The sequence below is a fragment of the Aspergillus fijiensis genome (assembly GCF_003184825.1).
Source record: "Aspergillus fijiensis CBS 313.89 unplaced genomic scaffold BO72scaffold_47, whole genome shotgun sequence".
Taxonomy (NCBI): Eukaryota; Fungi; Ascomycota; class Eurotiomycetes; order Eurotiales; family Aspergillaceae; genus Aspergillus; species Aspergillus fijiensis.
Genome location: NW_024469023.1, coordinates 114,541 through 135,831, shown reverse-complemented (window position 1 = coordinate 135,831; position 21,291 = coordinate 114,541). Strand labels below are relative to the sequence as shown.

The 21,291-nt window shown below is 53.7% G+C and overlaps 6 protein-coding genes across 6 annotated transcripts; 3 read left to right on the top strand and 3 right to left on the bottom strand.

Annotated features, from left to right (window-relative positions):
* Positions 1–4,879: 4,879 nt before the first annotated feature.
* BO72DRAFT_498972 (uncharacterized protein) lies at positions 4,880–5,599 on the top strand (the record flags this gene model as incomplete). Its single annotated transcript, XM_040948814.1, has 1 exon — positions 4,880–5,599. The coding sequence occupies one exon, from the start codon at positions 4,880–4,882 to the stop codon at positions 5,597–5,599; it is 720 nt and encodes a 239-aa protein (XP_040798559.1).
* A 131-nt stretch (positions 5,600–5,730) lies between these two features.
* BO72DRAFT_434949 (putative NF-X1 finger and helicase domain protein) lies at positions 5,731–11,451 on the bottom strand (the record flags this gene model as incomplete). The annotated part of the gene is made up of 1 exon (XM_040943262.1): positions 5,731–11,451. The coding sequence occupies exon 1, from the start codon at positions 11,200–11,202 to the stop codon at positions 5,731–5,733; it is 5,472 nt and encodes a 1,823-aa protein (XP_040798558.1). The 5' UTR covers positions 11,203–11,451.
* Positions 11,452–12,063: 612 nt separating this feature from the next.
* Positions 12,064–13,780, bottom strand: BO72DRAFT_488134 (Sec62 family protein translocation protein). Its single transcript, XM_040948024.1, has 3 exons — positions 13,212–13,780; positions 12,601–13,157; positions 12,064–12,549 (listed from the first exon to the last, which is right to left on the bottom strand). The coding sequence occupies exons 1-3, from the start codon at positions 13,690–13,692 to the stop codon at positions 12,367–12,369; spliced, it is 1,221 nt and encodes a 406-aa protein (XP_040798557.1). The 5' UTR covers positions 13,693–13,780; the 3' UTR covers positions 12,064–12,366.
* Positions 13,781–14,006: 226 nt separating this feature from the next.
* BO72DRAFT_410040 (Lectin C-type domain protein) lies at positions 14,007–16,461 on the top strand. The gene is made up of 2 exons (XM_040942418.1): positions 14,007–14,185; positions 14,241–16,461. Exons 1-2 carry the CDS (start codon positions 14,132–14,134, stop codon positions 15,987–15,989), a joined length of 1,803 nt encoding a protein of 600 aa, XP_040798556.1. The 5' UTR covers positions 14,007–14,131; the 3' UTR covers positions 15,990–16,461.
* Positions 16,462–16,468: 7 nt separating this feature from the next.
* On the bottom strand, positions 16,469–18,755 carry BO72DRAFT_350021 (uncharacterized protein; the record flags this gene model as incomplete). Its single annotated transcript, XM_040940688.1, has 3 exons — positions 16,469–18,322; positions 18,375–18,563; positions 18,624–18,755. Coding segments are annotated over 3 exons (2,175 nt in total), but the record flags the coding sequence as incomplete, so codon positions are not given.
* Positions 18,756–19,358: 603 nt separating this feature from the next.
* BO72DRAFT_384346 (NADPH-adrenodoxin reductase) lies at positions 19,359–21,089 on the top strand (the record flags this gene model as incomplete). Its single annotated transcript, XM_040941548.1, has 3 exons — positions 19,359–19,664; positions 19,732–20,166; positions 20,229–21,089. The coding sequence occupies 3 exons, from the start codon at positions 19,359–19,361 to the stop codon at positions 21,087–21,089; spliced, it is 1,602 nt and encodes a 533-aa protein (XP_040798554.1).
* Positions 21,090–21,291: the final 202 nt, after the last annotated feature.

Here is a 21,291-nt window from a genome sequence, read left to right as displayed (position 1 = left end):
TCCCGATACTCGAAGTGTTAGCTTTTCAACGTTTCGAGTCATGACCGACTTGGCTGACATCTTTGGTTAAGATGCCGCGACCGACGACATAATCTGACACGACGGCAATGATATGGTCATACATCAACCCAGTTCTATGCCACAAAAATTCTCCAGGCCACGAAACGCACAGCAAAGGTTCAAATCCCGACCCTTTCCCGCAAGAGAAGGCTTCATCATTTTGAAGGTAAGGGCGAGTGTGGTGTCGTGTACGCTCGAGTCATTCGAGACGAGTTTCATCTCGATAAGGGTGAAGGGACCAGAGTGATCGAATACATGCGGAACCTCGAGGCCCTCTCGAGCCATTGCGGCGACAGCCTGAATTCGGATGGATACCAGCAGCCACCTCCGCCTGTGTGGATGCGTATGTATACAGACAGTCTGCATCGTGTGCAGGTTGGACATCGACCATGGACTAAGCAGCGGATCACTTCTGCCATATACCCATCAGAGGGCCAGGTTTATGGCCAACTTTTTTGTTACAAGCATTCTGGGGCGCTGTTATCCAGAAGGTGGTAACCATCGAAGCCAAGACTGCTCCAGGCACACCAAGAAATATCGTGCCCCATGATTCTGGCACCTTTTCTGAGAATAAAGACGGCGATGCGGCTGGTAAATGGACCTTAACTACCTTCACTGAAGAAGAATATCTTAAAGGCTTTTACAAGACATGTGTAATAGCCTAGATCCATGATGAGGTATAGTCCAGTCGAGTTTTGGACTGGACCTGCGAGGCTTCGAATAGCCGACCAGGATGTAGTAAACATCGGTCTAATTGCTTTCCTCATGACTCTCACACATCCGAGCCCCAATGTGCAGTGATGGTGGTCAGCCAAGAGAATGCGATTCAAGGTTGTCAGTGAAGTGGGCCAGTCGCACCTGGATTCCGTACGAACCAGTGCGGTACACTTAATTAGGGCCTGTACAGCAATCGATCAATCAAGGCGACTGCTTGACCAGGGCCCAAGTCAACGTCAAGGATTTACTATATCCTTGTGACCTCGCCTACTAACCGGCTCTTAATCTCGATACCATGCAGACACAGCACAAACCGGCCTTGACTTCTGGGATCGCAAGTCAAATGGCCTTCGATTCCATGAAAAGGGTCGGTGGCTTGTCCTGCGCACTGGAGTGCGAGGCCATGCTACACTCCGAATCTTGCCCTCTTCTGAATGCATCATAGAGGGGTACTGTGGAGACTCTGCCGGAATCTCTCCGCGCTCGGGCAATCGGCCCGCTATATGATTGTCCGGTGCGTTTTAACAGATTGAATACGACATACAAGCGTCCCGGAAATGACATGTGCATTGTCCGCAAGCACAAGTCCAATGGCAATAACCCATTACCCACAATCTTCAGACCAGCGATAGATGAGGTTGAAGAGAAGACGAAGGGAATCCGCATAGAACTCCATGGGGTATCCAGGAGGTGAAGTGTATAGAGAGATTGCCAGATGGCTCACGAAAAGACAAGAGCGAATGGACAAGGCAGAGAACAATATCGAAGAGACGTATAGCGCTCGGGGGACTGTCGCATGAACGGAGGACACCAGCTGAGAGCTGTGCTCTCCATTTCCGGGCTATGGAACAAGGTGGCTTGGACATGTATGTGCTTCGGACGTTGCCGAGTGAGAATATGGCTTAGCCAAAGACATGTCGACATGTCTTCCAGACAATCAAGTTCTCATGGACAAGGAACATGCGACTCGGCGCTAGAATACGTCTGACCAATTTTACAACTCTCACCGCTGATGTTCACGGTTTTACTGGGGTGTATTTGAATAGCAAACCTTGACATTCGCTTCGGAGATTATAAACTCTGTGGACAGAATCCGCCACAATTCCCAGGGCTTAGTTGATGCACCAAAGAACGATCATGAAGCAGCCAGCCACCCCAGCAACCACTACCGCCACACCCATGGCCACCATCGCAGACCTCGTTGCCACCCTGGATCACAAATCTATATGCACTTCGTGGTCTCTATCATTTTGCGCTGTCACATGCCTGTGTCTGATATATGCTAATGGGCTATAGCCCAGGAACAAATGGACACCCGAATGGGGTACCGCTCTGCAACGCGTATGACAGATTTGGACGTATCCAAAGGGAGAATCATACCATTCATGTACAAGAGGGTGTCAACGAGATGGTAAGGACTCCTTTCCCTCCACAGAGTCTGGTTATGCCCCTAGCTAACCCGCAGCGAGTCGGGACGCCAGGCTGATGTCAAATAGATAGCTGAACGCGCAAACCGCGCTTCAGAAGACCCAGAGACAGAATCGGGTTACCAACAAAGAATAAAGATAATACGAACGGAGTTTGAGGGGTCTCCTCAGACACCGTTCCTTCCACCGCCGATTCGATGCACTTCATCAGGTTATGAGCCCTCGCATGGCGGACCTGGTTCTTCTTTCGCAAAGCTCCTATGAGTGAGCGAATGCTTTAAACCCATCTGGTGTCCCTGGTCTATTGCCTTTGTCGTCTTTTTCAAGGGTGTGATATTTTCTTGTCGTACTATGTCTTGGATATATGCCACGGCTCCATTATTCTACTCCAGATTAAACTCTGCACAACAGCCGCATTCGAAGGTTCCTCTCAGGCTCCCCGTTCAGATCCTCGGGGCGGGAAATGCGGCACGCACACCTGAGCAGGGTGACAGGCTGGATCCGAGGTACGCTTCCAACATTCGCATGTCGGATTTAGAGACACGCCCCGTTGCTCTTATTACCCAACAGTATCACCATAACCGACTACTGGCCTGCAGATATGGATCTAATGCACTGGGCTGCTTTTATAGTAGTAGCGGAGTTGAACAAGCTAATTCGAAGACTGCTACTACGCAAATAGGTATTGGGATGTACTCTTGTTGTAAAAAACAACAGGCGGATTGTTGGACAAATTATAAAACTCAAGAATCTGCGGAAATGGAATCCAAACTTCCCTCCGGACGCTCAGCGAAAATACCGAGAAAGGCAACAAAGTGTGCTTTGCCCCATGGCCGCAGACATCCGCCAATATGCCGGTACCAACAAAAGGGGAGCTGGATGCAGTTCTGGAAGCGGATCTAGGCGCAGACCTGGCTGCTGGCTCATTTCAAGGTCCGCGCCCAAGGAGGACAAACCCGGGAGTGTGTTTGCAGTACGACAACACCCTCTGCCGGGTCTTGCATTTCCAGGAATAAAGAGCTGTTTTACAGCACAGACAAGCAGATGAAGAACAACTAAAAAGCACATCAGGAACTGCTGCAGGGCAACACTAAGCAGTACCCTCACCCGCAGCTGACTGGGAAGAATCTGGACTTCACCAAGTGCATCATCATGCTGATTGATGATATCAAGATCCTGAGCAAGTACACTTACTTGCAGCTGCGGGTCAACCCTAGCCTTCAGTCACCACAGTAGCCGCCACAGCGTTCCGTCCATTCAAATACCGTGAGCTGGCCGCCCTGCCCTCCTTTGATGAGAGTCGCATCCAGAAGTCACACATTGTGGCCCTGCTATCGTCTCATCCTCGATGGGAGGTTATCTCTTGATATAGCTGACACGGCATTCCACTACCAGAGGCATGGTGTTGCTTGTGCAAAGGGACAAGGTCGTGGCCTAGCCTCTGGAGAACACGGTGACTGTGACTGAAATCTCATGTTCTATGGTGCTTGAGATCCTGCACAGCCTCGCCAATGAAGACGAACATTTGAGGCGGCAGTGCACAATATTTAAAGTCTCTGTTGGTCTGTTTTTTTCGTTCTATCCATTATTAACCTTTGCCATCATCAAGACGCCCCCGTCTGCCCTTTGATGCATTCGAGCCTGGCTGCCTTCGTGAGCATGCAGTTACCGGGGCGAAGATATTTCCAGTCTACTGTACGTCCCTATTAGGGTTATCGGACCCGAGGATGACACGGGAGTTGTTGTTCCCTGGGACAAAGAGCTTGCTGGTGTATTTTACACTAGAAGCAAAATCTAAACTATCTAACTCAAATCTCCAAGAGTCCGAAAACTGGCGCACGCAAGTGGCTCAGTAAGCTTTATCTGAAATGAAATTTCAGTCGCGTGCTGCGGGGGAAATCCTTACGGCAGCGTTGACCCTAATGTTACATGTACACACACCGTCCGATTTCTGGCCATGTAGTCGAATTCCAACCTGCCTTCAAGGTGTGCAAAGCACATGCAAATTAGAGGTTGCCATTCAAGTATACCACGCACCACGGAATCTAGAGGTACAAATTGTACTTGAATCGGCCCCTGGTTCAGATCAGTCGCGGCGATAGATAAACCTCGCAGTCAAAGCAGGAACCACAATTACCTGCAAAGCAACAGAAGAGCCAGCCCACCGATAAACCCAGCCAGTAGCCCTGCCCCTCCTATCCTCGAATCTCTGACCCTGACAGGTAGTTAACGCTACGGAGTACAGTAGGTAACTTAAGGTACAATTCGATCCCCAAGTTTATAACCACCTCAAGCAGGAATCACCCCTATGACCAGTCCAGTCCAGTCCAGTCCAGTCCCCTTCTACCGGTACTCCTTACCAACCAACCCCTTACATCAACCGGCCCCTCAAGCATCGCATCATGCAGGGAAATCAATAAAGTTGCCGATCATCGCACACCAACCCCGATACAAACTACTAGCCTCATACCCCGTAACTTAACTTACTCGAGTCATAGCTTCTGCATACTCTACAACAAACCCATAAAGCCCACCAACTCCCTCAACACCTCCCCTACAACCTCCCAAGAATTACCGCCCCCTAACCCCTCCTACCCCCAAAAATGCGCCTCCCAATCCCAACAACCACAACGACCCTCCTCCCCCTCCTCCCCCTCCTCCTCACCATCACAACAATGCACCTCCCACAAGCGCAAGCCTGCACACCACCCCCCGACCCAACCGCAGAGTACCTCCTGACGCGAGCGCCCTGCACCACCGACGCGACCTGCCAGCCCAACGAATTCTGCGTCCACCCGGCCAACCGATGCCTCCAGCGCTTAGTCGCAGGGACATGCTGCGCCGCCGACACCGAATGCAGCACCAGCTACTGCCAGACGGGAAGCTGTGCGCTGAGCCAGACGGGTAAACCCTGCACGGCTGTCTCGGACTGCAGTCCTGGCACCGACAGCGGACAGCAGCGATGGGTATGTGCTCCACAGACGAACACCTGTCTCCCCGGCGTCCTGGGGCTCGGGGCCGCGTGTCTGGTCGACGCGCAGTGCGGGTTCGGGCTGTGTGCGGCGGGGATCTGTGCGCGACCCGGGGGGGAGTACGGGGCTGGTTGTCAGCAGACGCAAGAGTGTGTGGCTGGGCTGGTGTGCACCTACAGTCTGTTCAGTGAGGATCGAAGCACGAAGATGTGCCAGGCGGCGCCGGGGCCGGGGGCGTATGGGGCGGCGTGTGCGGGCGACGCGGATTGTGTGTCGGGGAATTGTGGGGTGAATGGGGAGTTGGTCTGCGGGGAGCCGAGGGCGTGTAACGAGGAAGGGGAGGGTTGCTGGCGCGATGCCGATTGTTGTCGGGGGAGTTGTCGGTTTGGGAGGTTGTGGGTTTGGAGGACTTGTGAGGTTTAATTTCAAGGGGGGAGTTTCATTTGATAACCAGCTAGCTCGGCTAAGCAAAATGTCATACAAAGTCAAAGCACTAGATATGTTCAAATCTCGCGATCCAAGAACTGAATCACAAACCACAGCAAGACAGAAACTTATTCCAAACTCAGCCGCGCAAAATTCTCCTCCAAGTCCCTCGCATGCGTCACGCCCTCGGCAGCGGTATGGTTCTGTCCACCGACGGGCTCTCCACATTCCGGACAGACGGACCTCTGCATCGCCATGCCACACTCCCCAATTGTAAAGGGATGGCCGTTGCGACAGTAGTACCAATGCCCCGTGCCCCGGAACTCCTGCTCCATGGCAGCAATGACCGCCATGCGTTCTTCGTTGGTCACGGGGGTGTAGAACGTCGCTCCGCGAAGCATCTTCTCCACCCCTTCGACTTCGTCCATCAAGCCACGGGTCTGACCAGGCCAGGAGGTGCAGAGGGTTTTGGCGTGATCGAGGGCTTCCTGGGCATGGGCCACGTGTTGATCGACCAGCTCAGCCGAGGCTGCATACGATCGCTCGAACGCATGGAGCTGGGCGAGGAAGATATAGCCCTCCGTCTGATGAACAACGTGATTTGAGAGTCCCGCTGTCTCCACGAGAGCTTTGCATTGGCCGCGATTCTTTGATAGATCCATCTCAATCACACTATCGGCCTGTTTGGGGGCCTCGCGATAAAGCTTCAGAAAGTCAGCCAGCAAGGCAATATCCAGACGCAAACTGAGCGCGGTGGCTTGAACTGACCCCTTCATCTGGAGGATGTCGTTTCCAGGCTCAAGGCACTCAGCAGTTTCCTTTCGACGACGACCGATGGCAACCAGGTTGCGTACTTTGCTGTATGGCTGCTCTTCGGGCGTCACTTTCCTCATATAACTCTTGATTCGCTGCCGTAGACCAAGAATATTCTGCCATCGTCCCTTGTCTGCTCGAGAAAGCATGTCCCGCATCGCAGTAATCTGCCCTTCGTACTTGCCCGCAATCTTCACAGTAGCCGGCCAGGCAATAGGTCGTTCATTTGTCAATTCCTGGAGCTGTCGTATGCATCGAGGGAGTGCCTGCGCTAGGGGGACGAATTCGCGATTCATGTACAATATTAACCTTTTTGTCGATTCATCCAGGAGAGCACGGCGCACCAACCGTCCGTACCGGGCGATATCTCTCAGGGGCCCACGGCAGCTGGCACACGTCTTGATGTCGTCCATGGCGAACGGCGCCACTGATGCGGCAATCCCAATTGGCTTCTTTATTGCGTCAAGGATGTAATACTTCTTCATGTCCATCTGTGCATCCATATTTTCAATTGTCAAGAAGTGACCACATCGCGGAAAGACACATGGGTTCTCATCAAGGTTGATGTCCCGGTAGGTCTCCCCAAGGATAAAGTCAACCATGTGATTCTTAATTTCATCGCCCCCACATATTTGACAATATCGCGCAGGTGGGCAAATCTCCCCGCAGACGGACGGGCATTGATGTCCACACGCTAGCAATTGATCACACCTCTTCGAACATGGGACATGATCGCATGGAGCAGCACAGGGCATTGTGCAATAACTGTGAGAGCAGGATGACAGGCAGATCTCTACGGCGCAAGGAGTGCATGGATCCGAGCATTTCTTGTCGCATCTGGAATGACCACAGCGTACATCACAGGCTGATTGACAGGGTGGGCACGCTGCTGAACCATGACATGGCGTCTCGCACTGATGAGCGCAAGTAGAGTGGTTTCTGCCACATATCTGCTGGCAACGACCATGATCGGTCTGAGTTTCGCCCGTATCACTTCTGGTGACACACTTGACACATGAATGCTTACACGAATGACCACAGGCTAACGGTGCCCGACATTGAGCAGTACATCTGCAATGTGGAGAGGTCACATCAATATGGCATGCCACGGTAACATCATGTCTGCAGCCCGGAACGGTTCTCTTGACCAAGACAGCGCACCGGACGGTTGACAAGTCCTGACTCTGCCAGCATGGAAGATTAGGCGCCAAATGACCACAATCAAGCTGCCTATCCTCCTGGAAGACATTCATCATGCATTTGGTTGGGCATTGATCGCCGCACTTGTTTGGACAGGGGTGAGAGCATCCCAGAAGTGGTCTCTGACAAGGTTCTAGGCAATACACCGCATTGTGTAGAATTTCGGAATGGCACTTTTGCACACATGCATGACCACATAACATACGCCTCTCACATCGAAAATTGCACCCTCCTTCGGGGGAGAGACGTGGGAAGTCGTTTGGTTCGCAGACGGTTATCTCACTGTCCGGGTGCCGTGGGCACTGTAGCTCTAATCTGGTGCCAATGTTTCCGTTCTGCTCGAGCATCTCAAGGACATCAGCCCACATGGGAACATGCATCGACGTCATCGAGTTGCCAATGATATACATGCCATGCTTAGCTCGAGAAAGAAGGACATTGATTCGATTCGGCGTCCGGAGAAAGCCACAATTGTTCTTCGGATTGCTGCGAACCAGTGAGATGACCACCACGTTAGCCTCCTCGCCCTGGAAATTATCGATTGTAGCAACCCGCACGCTCTGCAGCAGAGTTGATCTTACTCCAGTGCAGTCTGGAGTCAAATCATCGTCAAAGCCAGCCTTATTGAGGTCATCCTCATCACGGTCCCCCAGAGCGATTGTGTACAACTGGCCGAGTCTGCGTCGTAGTTTGTGAAGCTGACCAAGGTAAGGTGTGATAACAGCAATACCACCCTTCCTGTACTTTCCCTGCCGTAAAAAGTGACTGACAAGGGCTGTAGTCATCTCAACTTCATAGTCGTTCCATTTTGATGTGGCTGTTGCATCCTCAATTGACGGGTCTGCCTCTGGTACACGGTGATCTAACCAGAATAATCGCTTTCGAAGCCCAGCAACGCCAGGGTATGCACTCACAGATGTTGCGTCCTGGAGCTGTGGATATAATGTGCCACGTACAAGCTGAGCAATGGATGGATGCATACGCCGCTGCGTATTCAAAGTACTGAATGGCAGATTGGCACCCATAGGGCTCTCTGCATCGACAAGGCGTTCGAAGAGAGATACATCCAATGCGTACTTTTCACCACCATTCTTGTTCTCGCGCGATAATTCATGATTCTGTACTTGGGGCCGGAACTGGAGATGATCCCCAATGAGAATTGCATGTTCGACCGATGGCAAAAGAGTGGTAAGCACATGGGCTTCAAGAACCTCTCCTGCCTCTTCGCACAGCACAACCTTGGACTTCATCCTCCGAAGCATGTCAAGATTCCGTGCCAAACCACTCGTCGTAACGCCAACAATATCAGCTTGAGCGAGACATCGCAGATCAACTTCGTTGCGAATGTTATCAAGCTCACGTCTGGTAGTGTTATGTGACTCGCAAATATTTATCAATTTCTCTTCCATCTCGTTCCGTATCTCCATCTGCCAATGTCGGTACAGAGCTTCTCGTTCGAAATGTGACATCTGCGTAAGGTTGACCGAAATCAAATCTTCGACCTTTCGAACATGATTGGCGTCGGCTTTCCCACCGGAAAAGCGCCAACGATTGAAGACCTTGCTGTTCTTGCTCTCTCGGTATTTGAAGCTGTCTTCATCTGTGCCGAAAAGCTGGTTATAATGATCCGTATGGTGATCGCGCAAATGATGCATTAGTCGAGCAGGTGTGATTCTCTGCGTCAGGTCTATGCTCTTAAACTCACGAGCACACTCTTCCAGAGAGCGATGAGACTCCCATTGACTGCTCTTTGCAAATTTCGTCTTGTCAAACTTTCTCGCGTGCGTGCGTAGTTGAAAGGGCTCCATACATTCAGATCTGGACCGCGAACCGATTCGAACGATTTGCTTGGTGACTTCGCTTTGCAGTAGGGAACCCAAGAGTTGGTCAAGAGAATGGTTGGTGTATGTTACGCATAAGATCGGTCCTAAGTCTGCCATACCAGGGCCCTTATTTGCAAGAAGGACCTTGATAATAGCAACACCTGTATAGCTCTTACCGGTTCCGGGTGGTCCTTGAATCAATCCAAGTCTTCGTTGAAGAGCATCGACAAGGGCAGTCGCCTGTGCATCGTCGAGGCTGGAATGCTGACGCAGAGCTCGTAGGTCGGCTGGCTGATCGGGATAGACATACAGATCCCTATCTTCATTTGTCAAACATCGGAGATTGAATCGGAACCCCGGGTTTAGGACATAGCGCGGAGGAGAGACTGTATTGGGCTCGGAGGTACTAGGACGAGGAGGAATGACCAGTTCAGACAGGGGCAAGTTCGCGGTCTGCTTTAATGTCTGGAGTGCTCGTAGAGTCGGCTCAAAAGCTGGGAGAAGGACACCGGGAAACTCCACCAGAGCGGAGCACGGTTCTTGCTGTGTGTATTGTCTAATAAGTCTCTGGATATTCTTGTTTCTCCAATCGGTCAGCTCCACCGTAATGCGTGCAACTTGAGGATGTTCCGATAGAGAGCACAAATGATTTTTCTCTTGTCGCTGGTTTCTAGCGCCGTGTCCTTGTGACATGTTCTCTGGCTGTTGTTGAACGATGGTACAGAAAAGCACAAAGTTCGATTTAGTTATGAGGCATACCAAAGCACCTGGCTGCAAGCGTTTAGACATTTTCCACCATTCTTCGCGCTTCGTAGCCGACGTTGGAGCGACATTGGCAGGCTGACGAAAGCTAACCTCGAATTGAACACCGGCCATCGAGTCAAAGTCAATCTTGAGGATTCTCACCCCGTGGTACACGTTTGTACGCTGTTGACTCTTATTTTTCTGGGATTGTCCTGAAAGCTTGATTTCCGAATGGATGGCATCACGGAGAAGACCGATGGTATCTTCCCGCAACAAACGAAAGTTGCGATCTAATAGCCCCTCAAGACCATGTAGATGCCACTGTGAAGGATCGTACAGGGGAAGATACTCGTTTCGTGTACTCAGGATCTCTTGGTAACTTGGCATGATGCAAATCCGACAAATATCTGCATGATCATTGTCATGGCGGCCCCCAGGTGGGTCGCACTTACTGACAGAGGGTTCATAATTTCCGACGGCATTTCGAGAATTATCTTGGCCAATGCTCGGAAGGGAGCTACCAATATTAAAACGTCTCAGGAGGCGTTCTAGGTGCACTTGAGATTGGTGGTGTAAAGAGGTCTCCGTATGACTGCTCGTCCAGGGGAGAAAGATCTCCTCAAATCCTTTGGCAACAGTTCTGAGGGATTCTTGAACGAGGGCCTCCGATTTGAGCTCGACCATCTGAGAGAAGACCAAAAGAGTAACCTCCAACCAGGATGCGGTGATCTCATCTTTTACACGATCTTTCAAGACGTCTGAGATGTAGGCAAAGAGTTGTGATGCACTGACACCCCCTATGCCATATAGAAAGTTGTAGATGGTTCCGACCGCTTGCTCGAGGACGGGAGACGGTAGGACCTCTGGGTGGGAAATTACTTCGAAGAATGGGATGACCTGAGCTCTGAGAAGTTGTTCCTGTCTGGAGCCGTCCAGGCCTTCGAAGGTCTGTTCAAGCATTTTCTTGATACATCTCGAACCACTCTCAGTACCAAGTGTTTGTATGACGGACTGCCGCATGCCAACATCAATGTCGATGAGTCGCCGTGCCTCTCGGAAGACGGGCCCCAACTGAGAGGCAGTGCTAATGGCATCAACGTTTCTTTTCCATGCTCGAAAGTCTCTCTCTGAGTTCGATAGGCGAGCATATGATGATCTGTGATGAGATGCTAATCTAGGAGAGGGACTCGCTTGGTCGTTTTGCACGTGGGCGAATCTGCAGTTCTTTCTGTTGCAGTGTCCCTTGTTCGCAAACTCGTAACATACCCTAGATGAGATAACGCCGTCAATTCAGAAGACATGAGGAAATGTGGGAGACAACTGACCCTGGAGCCATGATCACTGAGCCGCAGATGTATGATCAGACAACATCGATGATATGATTGTTGAAAATTCCGTCATCAACAGTCGGTGGATAGATGTACCAGTTTGGTTGCAGGATATGAAAGGCCGGAGGCACGCTGGTGGGATTGTATTGACGTTAAACAAGTGAGCGCGTAGAGATAGTTCTCGAAATCTTCTCTTGCCGTCTCAAGGAAGAGGGATTATCCAAAAGAGGTTTGGCTAAGCATAAAAAAAGGGAAGAGAAGGTAATGTTAGCGAAGCTGGAACAGAGAAGAGTGAATGACGGTCCGCAGAAGCGGCTTTGTGAATATTCAATGTATTTGATAGAAACTCACTACCCCGCAGACTTGTGGGTATGCGACAACGACTGAGTTCTAGATTGTCATGACACTTTTGATATCCAAGGCAGTGTCCAGCCGAAAGATAGAACAGACAATAGTCGAGCGGGATGTGTAATGGACAGACTCGCAAACGAGGCTCAAACGCAACGGCTGTCTGCTGAAAGGAAGGAGGAGTTACGTTAGTGGGCAGATCATAGTTTGGTAAGGGGTTAGACAAGTCCGTTTGTCTGTTGTCGGTTTTGCTGCAACGCAACAGGAAAGGAACAAATTCATGAAGAATACATAAATTAAACTCTAAACTCCGGAGCGGTTCATGAAAGGAAAGTAATGATAATTTTCAATTGCAAGCCCAAGTCCAAGTTCGTTTTATGCCCACATATAAGTAAACCCGGAAGCATCGAAACGCGAAAACCGAAGAGATATGATACCTAACCCAACCGTGCCATTGAAACAGTGCCAGACAGTACAAGGCAAATCCGCAACCAACCCAGCAGCCCCTTTACTCGTCGCCAACCTCCTCCACTCGAGGCGCCAAATCGCGCTTGAAAGTGCTGGAAGTATCGGGTGCTTCAGTTGCTGTCGTGGATGCTGCCGGAGCTGCGTCGGTGGCGGCTTCGGTAGCAGGTTCCGTGGCCTCACCAGCCACAGCCTTCTTCGACTTCGACTTCTTCTTCTTCTTATTCTGTCAGGTTGATCAGCATTGTCCCAGGCCAGGAGAAGAAGATACACATACCTCTTGCCAGCCCCACAAGGGCTTGAAACTGTCTACGAACCCAACATCTTCAAACAAGTTCGGGAAGAGCCAGAGACCAGGCGGCACCGCGAAGACAGTAATGCAGAACAAGATGAGACGGAAAATCGACATAGCGAAGAACAATCCCAGCAAACCCATCATGCCGACACTCAAGTACCAGACTCCCTGTCGCAGCATCATGGGCCATAGAGGGAACAACACGACGGCGAAGATACCCGCCACAACGGCACCCGCCATCAACTTCTGCTTCAATTGAGGTCCCTCGTACAGCCAAACATAGTGCATCATCGGGTTGGTCTCCTGGTGCTGCTCGATCTTGACCGTCCACAGTCCCTTGACACGGTTCTTGGGTTTGGCGTGGTTGTGTCCCGCGTGGGGATCGACCTTGGAGACTCGGAGAGCCAGAAGGGACAGGGGCAGAAGCTTAAAGACGTTCTCGGCGGAAGCACGGTCGGTCACCGGCGGGAGGAGGGAGTTCTTCTTGGCGGCGGCTTTAGCATAGGCGGGGGACTCAAGGGCGCGGATCGCGCGTTTCACTATAAAACTGTATCAGCGCCGCTGTTATCGAACGAGCTACCACATTATCGAACCTTTGAACATCTCCTTCCGTTGACCGTCCATGATACAAGTCCGCGTCTTGAGGTTCTGCGACTGCAGGAACTGCGCCACCGCGATCGCCTTTGGATCGGGAGGATTGGACGGGTTGACGGGAACTTGACGAGTCGTCTGCTGGGGCTGGGGTTGTTGAGGTGCTGGCAGGTTCTGGCCGGGCTGGCCGGGCTGACCGGGCTGGCTAGGCGGTTGAGCTCCCTGGGCTTGTGCTTGGGCCTGGGCCCGGGCTTGAGCCTGAGCCTGAGCGATCTGTTGCTGGTGTGCGGCGATGGCGCGCGCGCGAAGCTGCGCGACATATTGTTCGGTGCTCATGTTGTGCTTAGCGGCCTCTGCGGCGAGTTGTTCACGCTGCTGCTGGGCAAACTGTTCCGGAGTCATTCCGCGTCTGGCAGCTTCAGCAGCGAACTGCTGCTGCATGGCCGCGATCTGCTGGGGAGATGGCCCACCGGGCGCCGCCATAATGAGTGATGGATGTGTAGATCGAGCTAGCTGATAACAGAAAATTTCACGCGACGTTGGCAATAAAACCCCTGGGTGTATTCAAGATTTGAAAAGAGCACGCAGAAAGGCGAGGAGGAATTGGGCTGGTAGAAAGGGTGGGGTGAGATAAGTTGAGTTGTGAAGTGAGGTGAGGTGAGGTGGAAGCAGAGCAAAGCAAAGAAAGAAGAGGCCAGATGGTGTTTGGGCCGGGCTCAAAGTCACCCACCGCCTTCTTCTCCGCACTCGGCCGGCCGGAGCTTTTCCTCCTCCCCTCTTCCGTGCTGCTTCATCTTCCCTTCTCCACTGCTGCATCATCAACTCATGCTTTGTCGCATGTAGCTCCAAATCCAACGGTCATGCCGACTTTTCCATCGCGCAATCAGCCTCTCCGCTGTCCGCGGCCTATAGTCACGCATCAATGAAGTTCGATCCCGATATCATTCTCAATGCGACGCAGTCGGCTGTCTTCCTGGTGAGTTTGCGACAAACTCCACCTTACGTTGAATCATACCACTAATGTCGCATAGAGCGAAAGAGACGTCGCCGGCCAGATCCCGCTGAATTTTGTCACCACCTCATCCGTCTCCCTGCGCGCAGCATGCTTCAGCAACAATATCTATGACGAAGATGCGGCGGGGCGATGCATCTCGAACCTACTCACGGTCGGATATCGTCGCCTAATCGTGGACCTGTACTGGTCCCCCGACGAACGCAAATGGCTGCTTTGCCCAGTCTCAATACCCCAGGACGCGACGGTCGTCAGTGTCTCCGGCACCGCGACTGAGACCGCGACCGCGACTGCGACCGCGATTAATGCCGCGCAGGCGACCGTCACCGCGACGGCTAGTTCCTCGGGGTCGCTGCTCTACGAGCTCGGCTCCTACCGGTGCACCACCAAGGTCGACCTCGACGGGCTGATCGACGTGCTCCGGGGCCTGTTCCAGCGCACCAGCACCGAGCTGACCGCATACATCCGCTTCGTCACATTCAACCTGCACGCCGCCGCCAGCGCCGCGCACCCGGACGAAGCCGCCTCGGAGCTGACCGGCGGCCAACTGCCGACGGGCTCGGACACGCTCAACTCCATCTTCGACCACCAGCTCTCCTCGTACGTCTACACCCCGTCGGAGCTCGCCTCGGAGCGCGCCAACCTCAACGAATCCTGGTACGAGGTGGACGACAGCTACAAGCCGATCGCGGACTACTTCACCGTGGACTCGGACGCCAAGGGCATCCAGAGCACGCCGGACGGGTGGCCGTGCGGGAAGTTCGTGCAGCTGGCGCGCGAGAAGCGGCTGCTAGTGGAATACGGCACCGTCGACCCGCAGCTGCAGGGGTACGACCTGTCCGCGGCGCACAGCCTGATCTTCCCGGCGCACTACCTGTCCTCGACGATCTCCATATCCGTCGACGCGGCGGGCCAGCTCGACTCGACCTGCTACTACGTGCCGGGCGCCGCCGGTATCGCGGACGCCAACTCCTCCTGGGCGATCTCCGACTACATCCCGATCCCGACCGGACAGTCGCGCAATGCCACCATCCAGGAGATGTCGGCGGTCTCGGTCAACCTAACGGCGTGCGGCCTGACCCCATCGCTGAACGACACGCTCTTCAACACCACCGCCGCAGACACCATCACCCCCTACGAGCAGCTCTCCATGGCCACCTCGTGGGCCTGGTCCATCCACCAACCCGCCGACACCTCAACATCATCCTCAGACTCCGACTCAGACACCTCCACAAACAACCACTGCGCCGTCATGGACCTCACCCTAGCAGGACACTGGCGCGCTGTCAACTGCAGCCTCACGCGCCACGCCGCCTGCCGCCTCGGCACCGCCCCGTTCACCTGGCGCCTGTCCGCGACGGCGCACTCCTTCGCCGACGCCTACGACCACGCCTGCCCGCCCAACACCTCGCTCTCCGTCCCGCGCACCGGCGTCGAGAACTCCTTCCTGTACCACTACCTCCTCACGCAGTCCGACGTCCTCGACCCCGCGGCCACGGCCACCACCAAAACAGAAGTCTGGCTGGATCTCAACTCCCTCGACGTCACCTCGTGCTGGGTGACGGGCGGGCCCGACGCGGGGTGTCCGTACGCGGCCGACCCCGGCGAGCTGGAGCGCCGCACCGTGCTCGTGGCCGCCATCGCCGGCATCGTCATCTGCATCATCGCCGCCTTGACCCTGTTCGTGAAATGTAACGCGAACCGCCGCAATTCCCGCCGGAATAAGCGCGTCATCAAGGGGTGGGAGTATGAAGGCGTTCCTTCTTGAGATGCTCCATTGCTCCCCCTAAAATCTAGAAGGGGATGTATTCGACACATCTTTTAATATTTTCTTCAGCCTTTAGGTACCATGTACTTATTTGTTGCTTTATCTTTCTTTTTGTACAACTTTCATTGCTGGAGTACCCAGCTGTACATATGTGTATTACAAATGTTCCAGATATCTCATCGATATGTTCTTCCATTCCATTTTTGTTCCTGCTGTAATCCAGCTAGTATGGACGTCTGTACACTACTTACAATACGCAACACAAGGGGTACCTAACGGAGTATCACAGCCAAGCGGGAATTCCCATCCATCAAAGCAAATCAAATCAACCAATCATAATCCACATAGATCGTCATAATCCATCCAAATCAACAACCCGTCGAGTCATGAAGAAAAATATCACAAGGAAACCCTCCCGTAAGCACAAATAATTACAAACCACATCACGTCACAGGATACAATCCCCCACAACACCGAGCCTACAGCCCAGCGAACCGCGCCCATCCGGCCGCACGCACAGGCTTGGCATTCTCGTCACCGCGCGCGGGACTACTGCTCTCCAATCCCGGCTTCTTGCTCGTCTCCGCCCGGCCTTCCTCCGCGATCTTCCCGCTGACGTCGCGACGTCTTCCGACCCCAACGACGCCTAAACCGGCAAGGTAGTTCCCATAGGACATCGACGAGGCAGAGTTGGCAGTCGCAGCGGGATGCGACTCCGTGGCCATTCGACCAAAGTCCGCGCCGGAGTTGCTGACCACGCGACCCTTGCGATCGCCAGCCAGAGTAACGGGGTCGGCTTGCAGGTAGTCGTTGTCGTCCTCATCGTGCTGCTTGAGTGCACCGTAGGCGCTGCGCTTCTGGTTCCGATTCATGGTGAACTTGCCGAGCTTTTGTCCCAGACTGGCCTTTCGCGTCATGTTGGTACTACCACTGTCGTTGCCTCCGCCTGCCAGAGATACGTCTCCGTAGAAGGTCTTGCTCTTCTTCGGGCTTGGGTCGGTAGAGATTGCCTCTGAAGGTTGTTGCGGGTTAGGTGATAGGTTTGGAATATCGGTCAAAGCCATACGGCCGCTGCTGTTGCTTGGCGAGCGGGTGACGCTGCGGATGCCGTTGATTCTGGGCTGCGGGGTCGGAGGATTCAAGGCAAGGGGATTGACGCGCAGTGAGTTCCGAGTTTCTTCGTCAAGGTATTCGTGTTCATGGTCGCTGTCTTGGAAAATGTCGATCCGGTTGTCGCCGATGTCTTGTTCAGCGTTGTCATAAAAGCCAGTACGGTACAGGAAATCGTGAACGTCGTCGTCATTGTTGTGGCTGTAGAACTCGTTGGCTGCAATCGACTCATATTCGCCGCGAACGTCTTCTGTGATGGCTTGTCCAACGGGCCGATCTTGTCGATGCGAGCCGTTGAACCAATCCATGACCCCATTCTTGGCCGACGTCAGTGTCTCGGCGGCACTGTATGCGGAGGATGGTTCACGAGGGTCTGGATGCTGAGTCTTTGCCTCAACGGGGGTCCCAGAGCGAGATGGGTACACGATCCAGTTATCTGAAGCAGGACTCGCGCATTGAGACCGGGGAGGCATAGCAGGCGACGGCTTGCGGACTGGGGAGCCATGTGAGATTGTTGTGGTTGGTCGATTGAAAATATCGGGATTCTCGATTGGCGAGTTGATAGTGATATCGTCCGGAATATCATTAGGCTGCTGGAATGGCAGCTGAGGGATCGACTCGGCCCGCGACATGCGCTGATTGGACTGCGAATATTGAGAATGTCTCTTATCGGAAACACTGGGAGGATAGCGACTCAAGCCATCGAGGTACGAGTTCTCGCGGGTGTGGACGAATGGCATTTTGCGAGCATCGATCAATGGATCTTCACTTGAGCCAACGTCGGTATCCAGAGTGGACAAACTAGCATGCTTCTCTTTGATACTCTGTCTGCTGCGACTCATTGGGCGCGCAGTGAGATTGTCTTCCAGTGGGTTCATGTCCGGAGGCAAACGGTGGATCTGGCGGAAGATTATCCCCAAGAAGATGCAGATCCCGAGGGATAGAGCATGCAACCCTCCGTTGACAACACTCAGCAGAAACGTGGACTCGGCGATCTTGGCTGTCACATCAAACTCAGAACTCAGCATCGTGGTCCAGTTCCAGGCGGTATCAGTCCACTGCCTGTAGCCCAGAAATGCCGAAAAGACGTAGAACGGAACTAATCCCAGATCTAGAGTTCCAGCGAACAGCATGTAGCTGGCCTGGGAGCCAGGGGGCCTGCTGATCGCAGATCGACTCAAATGCCAGATACTGTATATGTTGTGCAAAATCGCCACAGCGGGCTAGAGCGCGATCAGTACATATCTACTCCTCGTGGTCTAGTGCAGCACTTACCCCCACTCGCACGATCCAGATGATGGTGTTTGCTGCATTCTTGATGACAATTGAGCAGAACAACGATCCCAGCGCACCGATCAAGGCGAGAACTCGCAGTCCCAGTTGCACCTTTCTTCCGTAAATTACTCTACTCTTTGTGTGGAGGCTCATTGGAGTCCATCGCGTCCGATCGGGAACATTGTAGTACTAGAAATCATGAGCACGAATAAACAAACGACGCCGACGATCGGTAGTGGTGATGCTTACCGAGTCCGGGTGCCGATTGAGATCAACCAAAGGACCTTTGACTTCCGCTCTCGGCTCCGGTTGAGCCCAGCTTGCTTCCGTCACGGCCTTGGGATTGAAGGTTTGGCTGTAGAACCGTGGCGAAGCTGTATGCTGGCGGATGGGGCGATCATACAAATATGGAGGGTCGGACTCGCCCATGTTCGCGATGGATGACGACGACGCCGCGAACTAAGGACTAGAGCATTGACCCACGCGATAGGCGGGGTGGAGAGCAGAGATTGAGAGGAATGTGGAATGTGGGAATGCTGTGTGTGATAAGCTTAAAAAGAAAGAAAGAAAACCCGTCGCAACCACCAGAAAGAGGTTCACGAGGGGAGGAATAGGAAGTGAACGACAGTAATGACAGCGGGAGGGAGAATGCAGGAACCGTGGAACGAAGAGGAGGAGGAATGGAAGAGGAGAAAGCGATGGGAAGTGGAGGGGAGGGGAAGCACCTGCAGGGCTGGCACCTGCAGCAAAGCAAGCAGGCTGCGTCTGTCATCATCCATCAGTCAACTAATCACTCCAACCATCATCCACCATCTTTCAGGTTCCTTCATTTCCATGGTTTGCGACCCGATCGTCAACAACACGCCCGATTGTCGGCCCGGCAACGGATGTGATAGAGCTATCACGTGATACGATGTCATCGGACCCTGCAAGTGGCTTGCCCGTGGTTGAGTGAGTGATTCATTTTCTCCCCCCTCAGCCACGATGCATCTCCAACGTGCCCCTTATGTCTGCGCTCAATGCACCGCGCAGATCACTCGCTCCTCGTGGCGCGGCTTGACACGACCTCGGCAAGCTCACTTCGTCAAACAAACTCGTCGATACAGCGAAGTGGTACAGCATGAGAGACCCTTTCGTGTCGCCGTCATAGGCTCGGGTCCGGCCGGCTTCTATGCTGCCTATCGCTTGCTCGCCAAGGTGGACGAAGCAGTCGTTGATATGTACGAGAAGCTGCCCGTCCCATTTGGTCTGGCCCGATATGGTGTTGCCCCTGATCATCCCGAGGTCAAGGTACGTTCCGACATTGCGACCGAGCATCGCTCAAAACCATGACTTACATACCATCCGTCCAATTCAGAACTGCGAAGATAAATTTACCGAGGTCGCCACATCCCCGCGATTCAACTTCATTGGCAATGTCGAACTAGGCGCGTCTCTCCCTCTGAGTACGCTCAAGCCCCACTACGATGCCATCCTTTTCGCATACGGCGCACCCAAAGACAAAGAGCTCGGCATCCCGGGCGAGAAAGCCGCTCGGAACGTCTACTCGGCGCGGGAGTTTGTCGGCTGGTATAATGGCCTTCCTGAGCATCGGGATCTGGCTCCAGACTTGGCCACTGGGGAGAATGCTGTCATTGTAGGACAAGGCAACGTGGCTCTGGACGTGGCCCGGATCTTGCTGTCGGATATTGATGTATTGCGCAAGACGGACATCGCGGAGTATGCGGTAGAGGAGCTGCTCAAAAGCAAAATCAAAAGGGTCCGCGTTGTGGGTCGTCGAGGACCAATGCAGGTATGTCCTGCTTGACTGCCCTTGGCCGTGTCTTCACAGAAACTTACCGCGTTGGGCTTTAGGCTGCGTTCACCATCAAAGAGCTCCGCGAACTCCTCCAGCTACCATCCGTAGCGTTCGACCCGGTCCCTAAGGATCTATTCCCTCCCGAAGAAGTCATGTCAGCGCTGCCTCGCGCCCAGAAACGTCTGGTCCAGCTCCTCGCCAAGGGTTCCACAAACGACCCGTCCACAGCACAGAAGTCATGGTCGCTGGACTTCCTCCTCTCCCCCGAAACCCTGCATACATCCCCCGAGAACCCCGCCCGCCTCTCACATGTCACCTTCGCTCGCAACCAACTGGACACGTCCGACCCATTCCTTGCCAGCGCCAAAGTGACCCCTCAATATCTTCCGACCGGCGAGCGGGCTACCGTTGACCTTCCCGCGGACGCATTCTTCCGAAGCGTGGGATACAAGTCGCTCGCGCTGCCGGGCATGGAAGACCTGGGAGTCCAATTCGATGCACAGCGCGGAGTGATCCCCAACGATGGATTCGGGCGGATCACCAGCCGCACCGAGACCGGCGATCGTCAGGAGCTTCCCGATGGCTCGATCATCTCCCATCTGCCCGGTTTGTACTGTGCTGGCTGGGCCAAGCGCGGTCCGACGGGCGTCATTGCCACGACGATGACCGATGCGTTCACCACGGCCGATGCCATTGCTGCCGATTTGAGGGGCCAAATCTCGCTCAACGGTCCGAACAAGAGCACCGGCCTCGGCTGGGAGGGCGTTCGTCCGGAGGCCGAGAAGCGCGGCCTGCGACCCACGAGCTGGGAAGACTGGCAGCGGATTGACGGCGCCGAGCGCGCGCGCGGCCAGGAGAAGGGGAAGACCCGCGACAAGTTCGGGCGAGTGGAGGAGATGCTGGATGTTGTGGCATGAGACGATAGACTTGTACTATAGAAGAATCAGAAACGCACATCTCACCTGCCGCTACACCAACCTTACCAACCAGTTATCTGGTCACAGCGGTAAAACAAGCACCCTCCATCAAACCAAAGCTACGAGCACGAGCACGAGCAGCAGCCCTCCGATCCACAACCGGTAGCCCCGTACGACAGACCTGAATACTATCCCGCTCTGC

Coding starts and splice junctions, on each gene's coding strand:
- BO72DRAFT_488134 (XM_040948024.1), bottom strand. CDS start 13,692: ATGGCGGCGCCCGGTGGGCCATCTCCCCAGCAGATCGCGGCCATGCAG. Junction 13,158..13,211: donor ACGGAAGGAGATGTTCAAAG/GTTCGATAATGT, acceptor ACAGTTTTATAG/TGAAACGCGCGATCCGCGCC. Junction 12,550..12,600: donor CCTTGTGGGGCTGGCAAGAG/GTATGTGTATCT, acceptor TCAACCTGACAG/AATAAGAAGAAGAAGAAGTC.
- BO72DRAFT_410040 (XM_040942418.1), top strand. CDS start 14,132: ATGAAGTTCGATCCCGATATCATTCTCAATGCGACGCAGTCGGCTGTC. Junction 14,186..14,240: donor CGCAGTCGGCTGTCTTCCTG/GTGAGTTTGCGA, acceptor AATGTCGCATAG/AGCGAAAGAGACGTCGCCGG.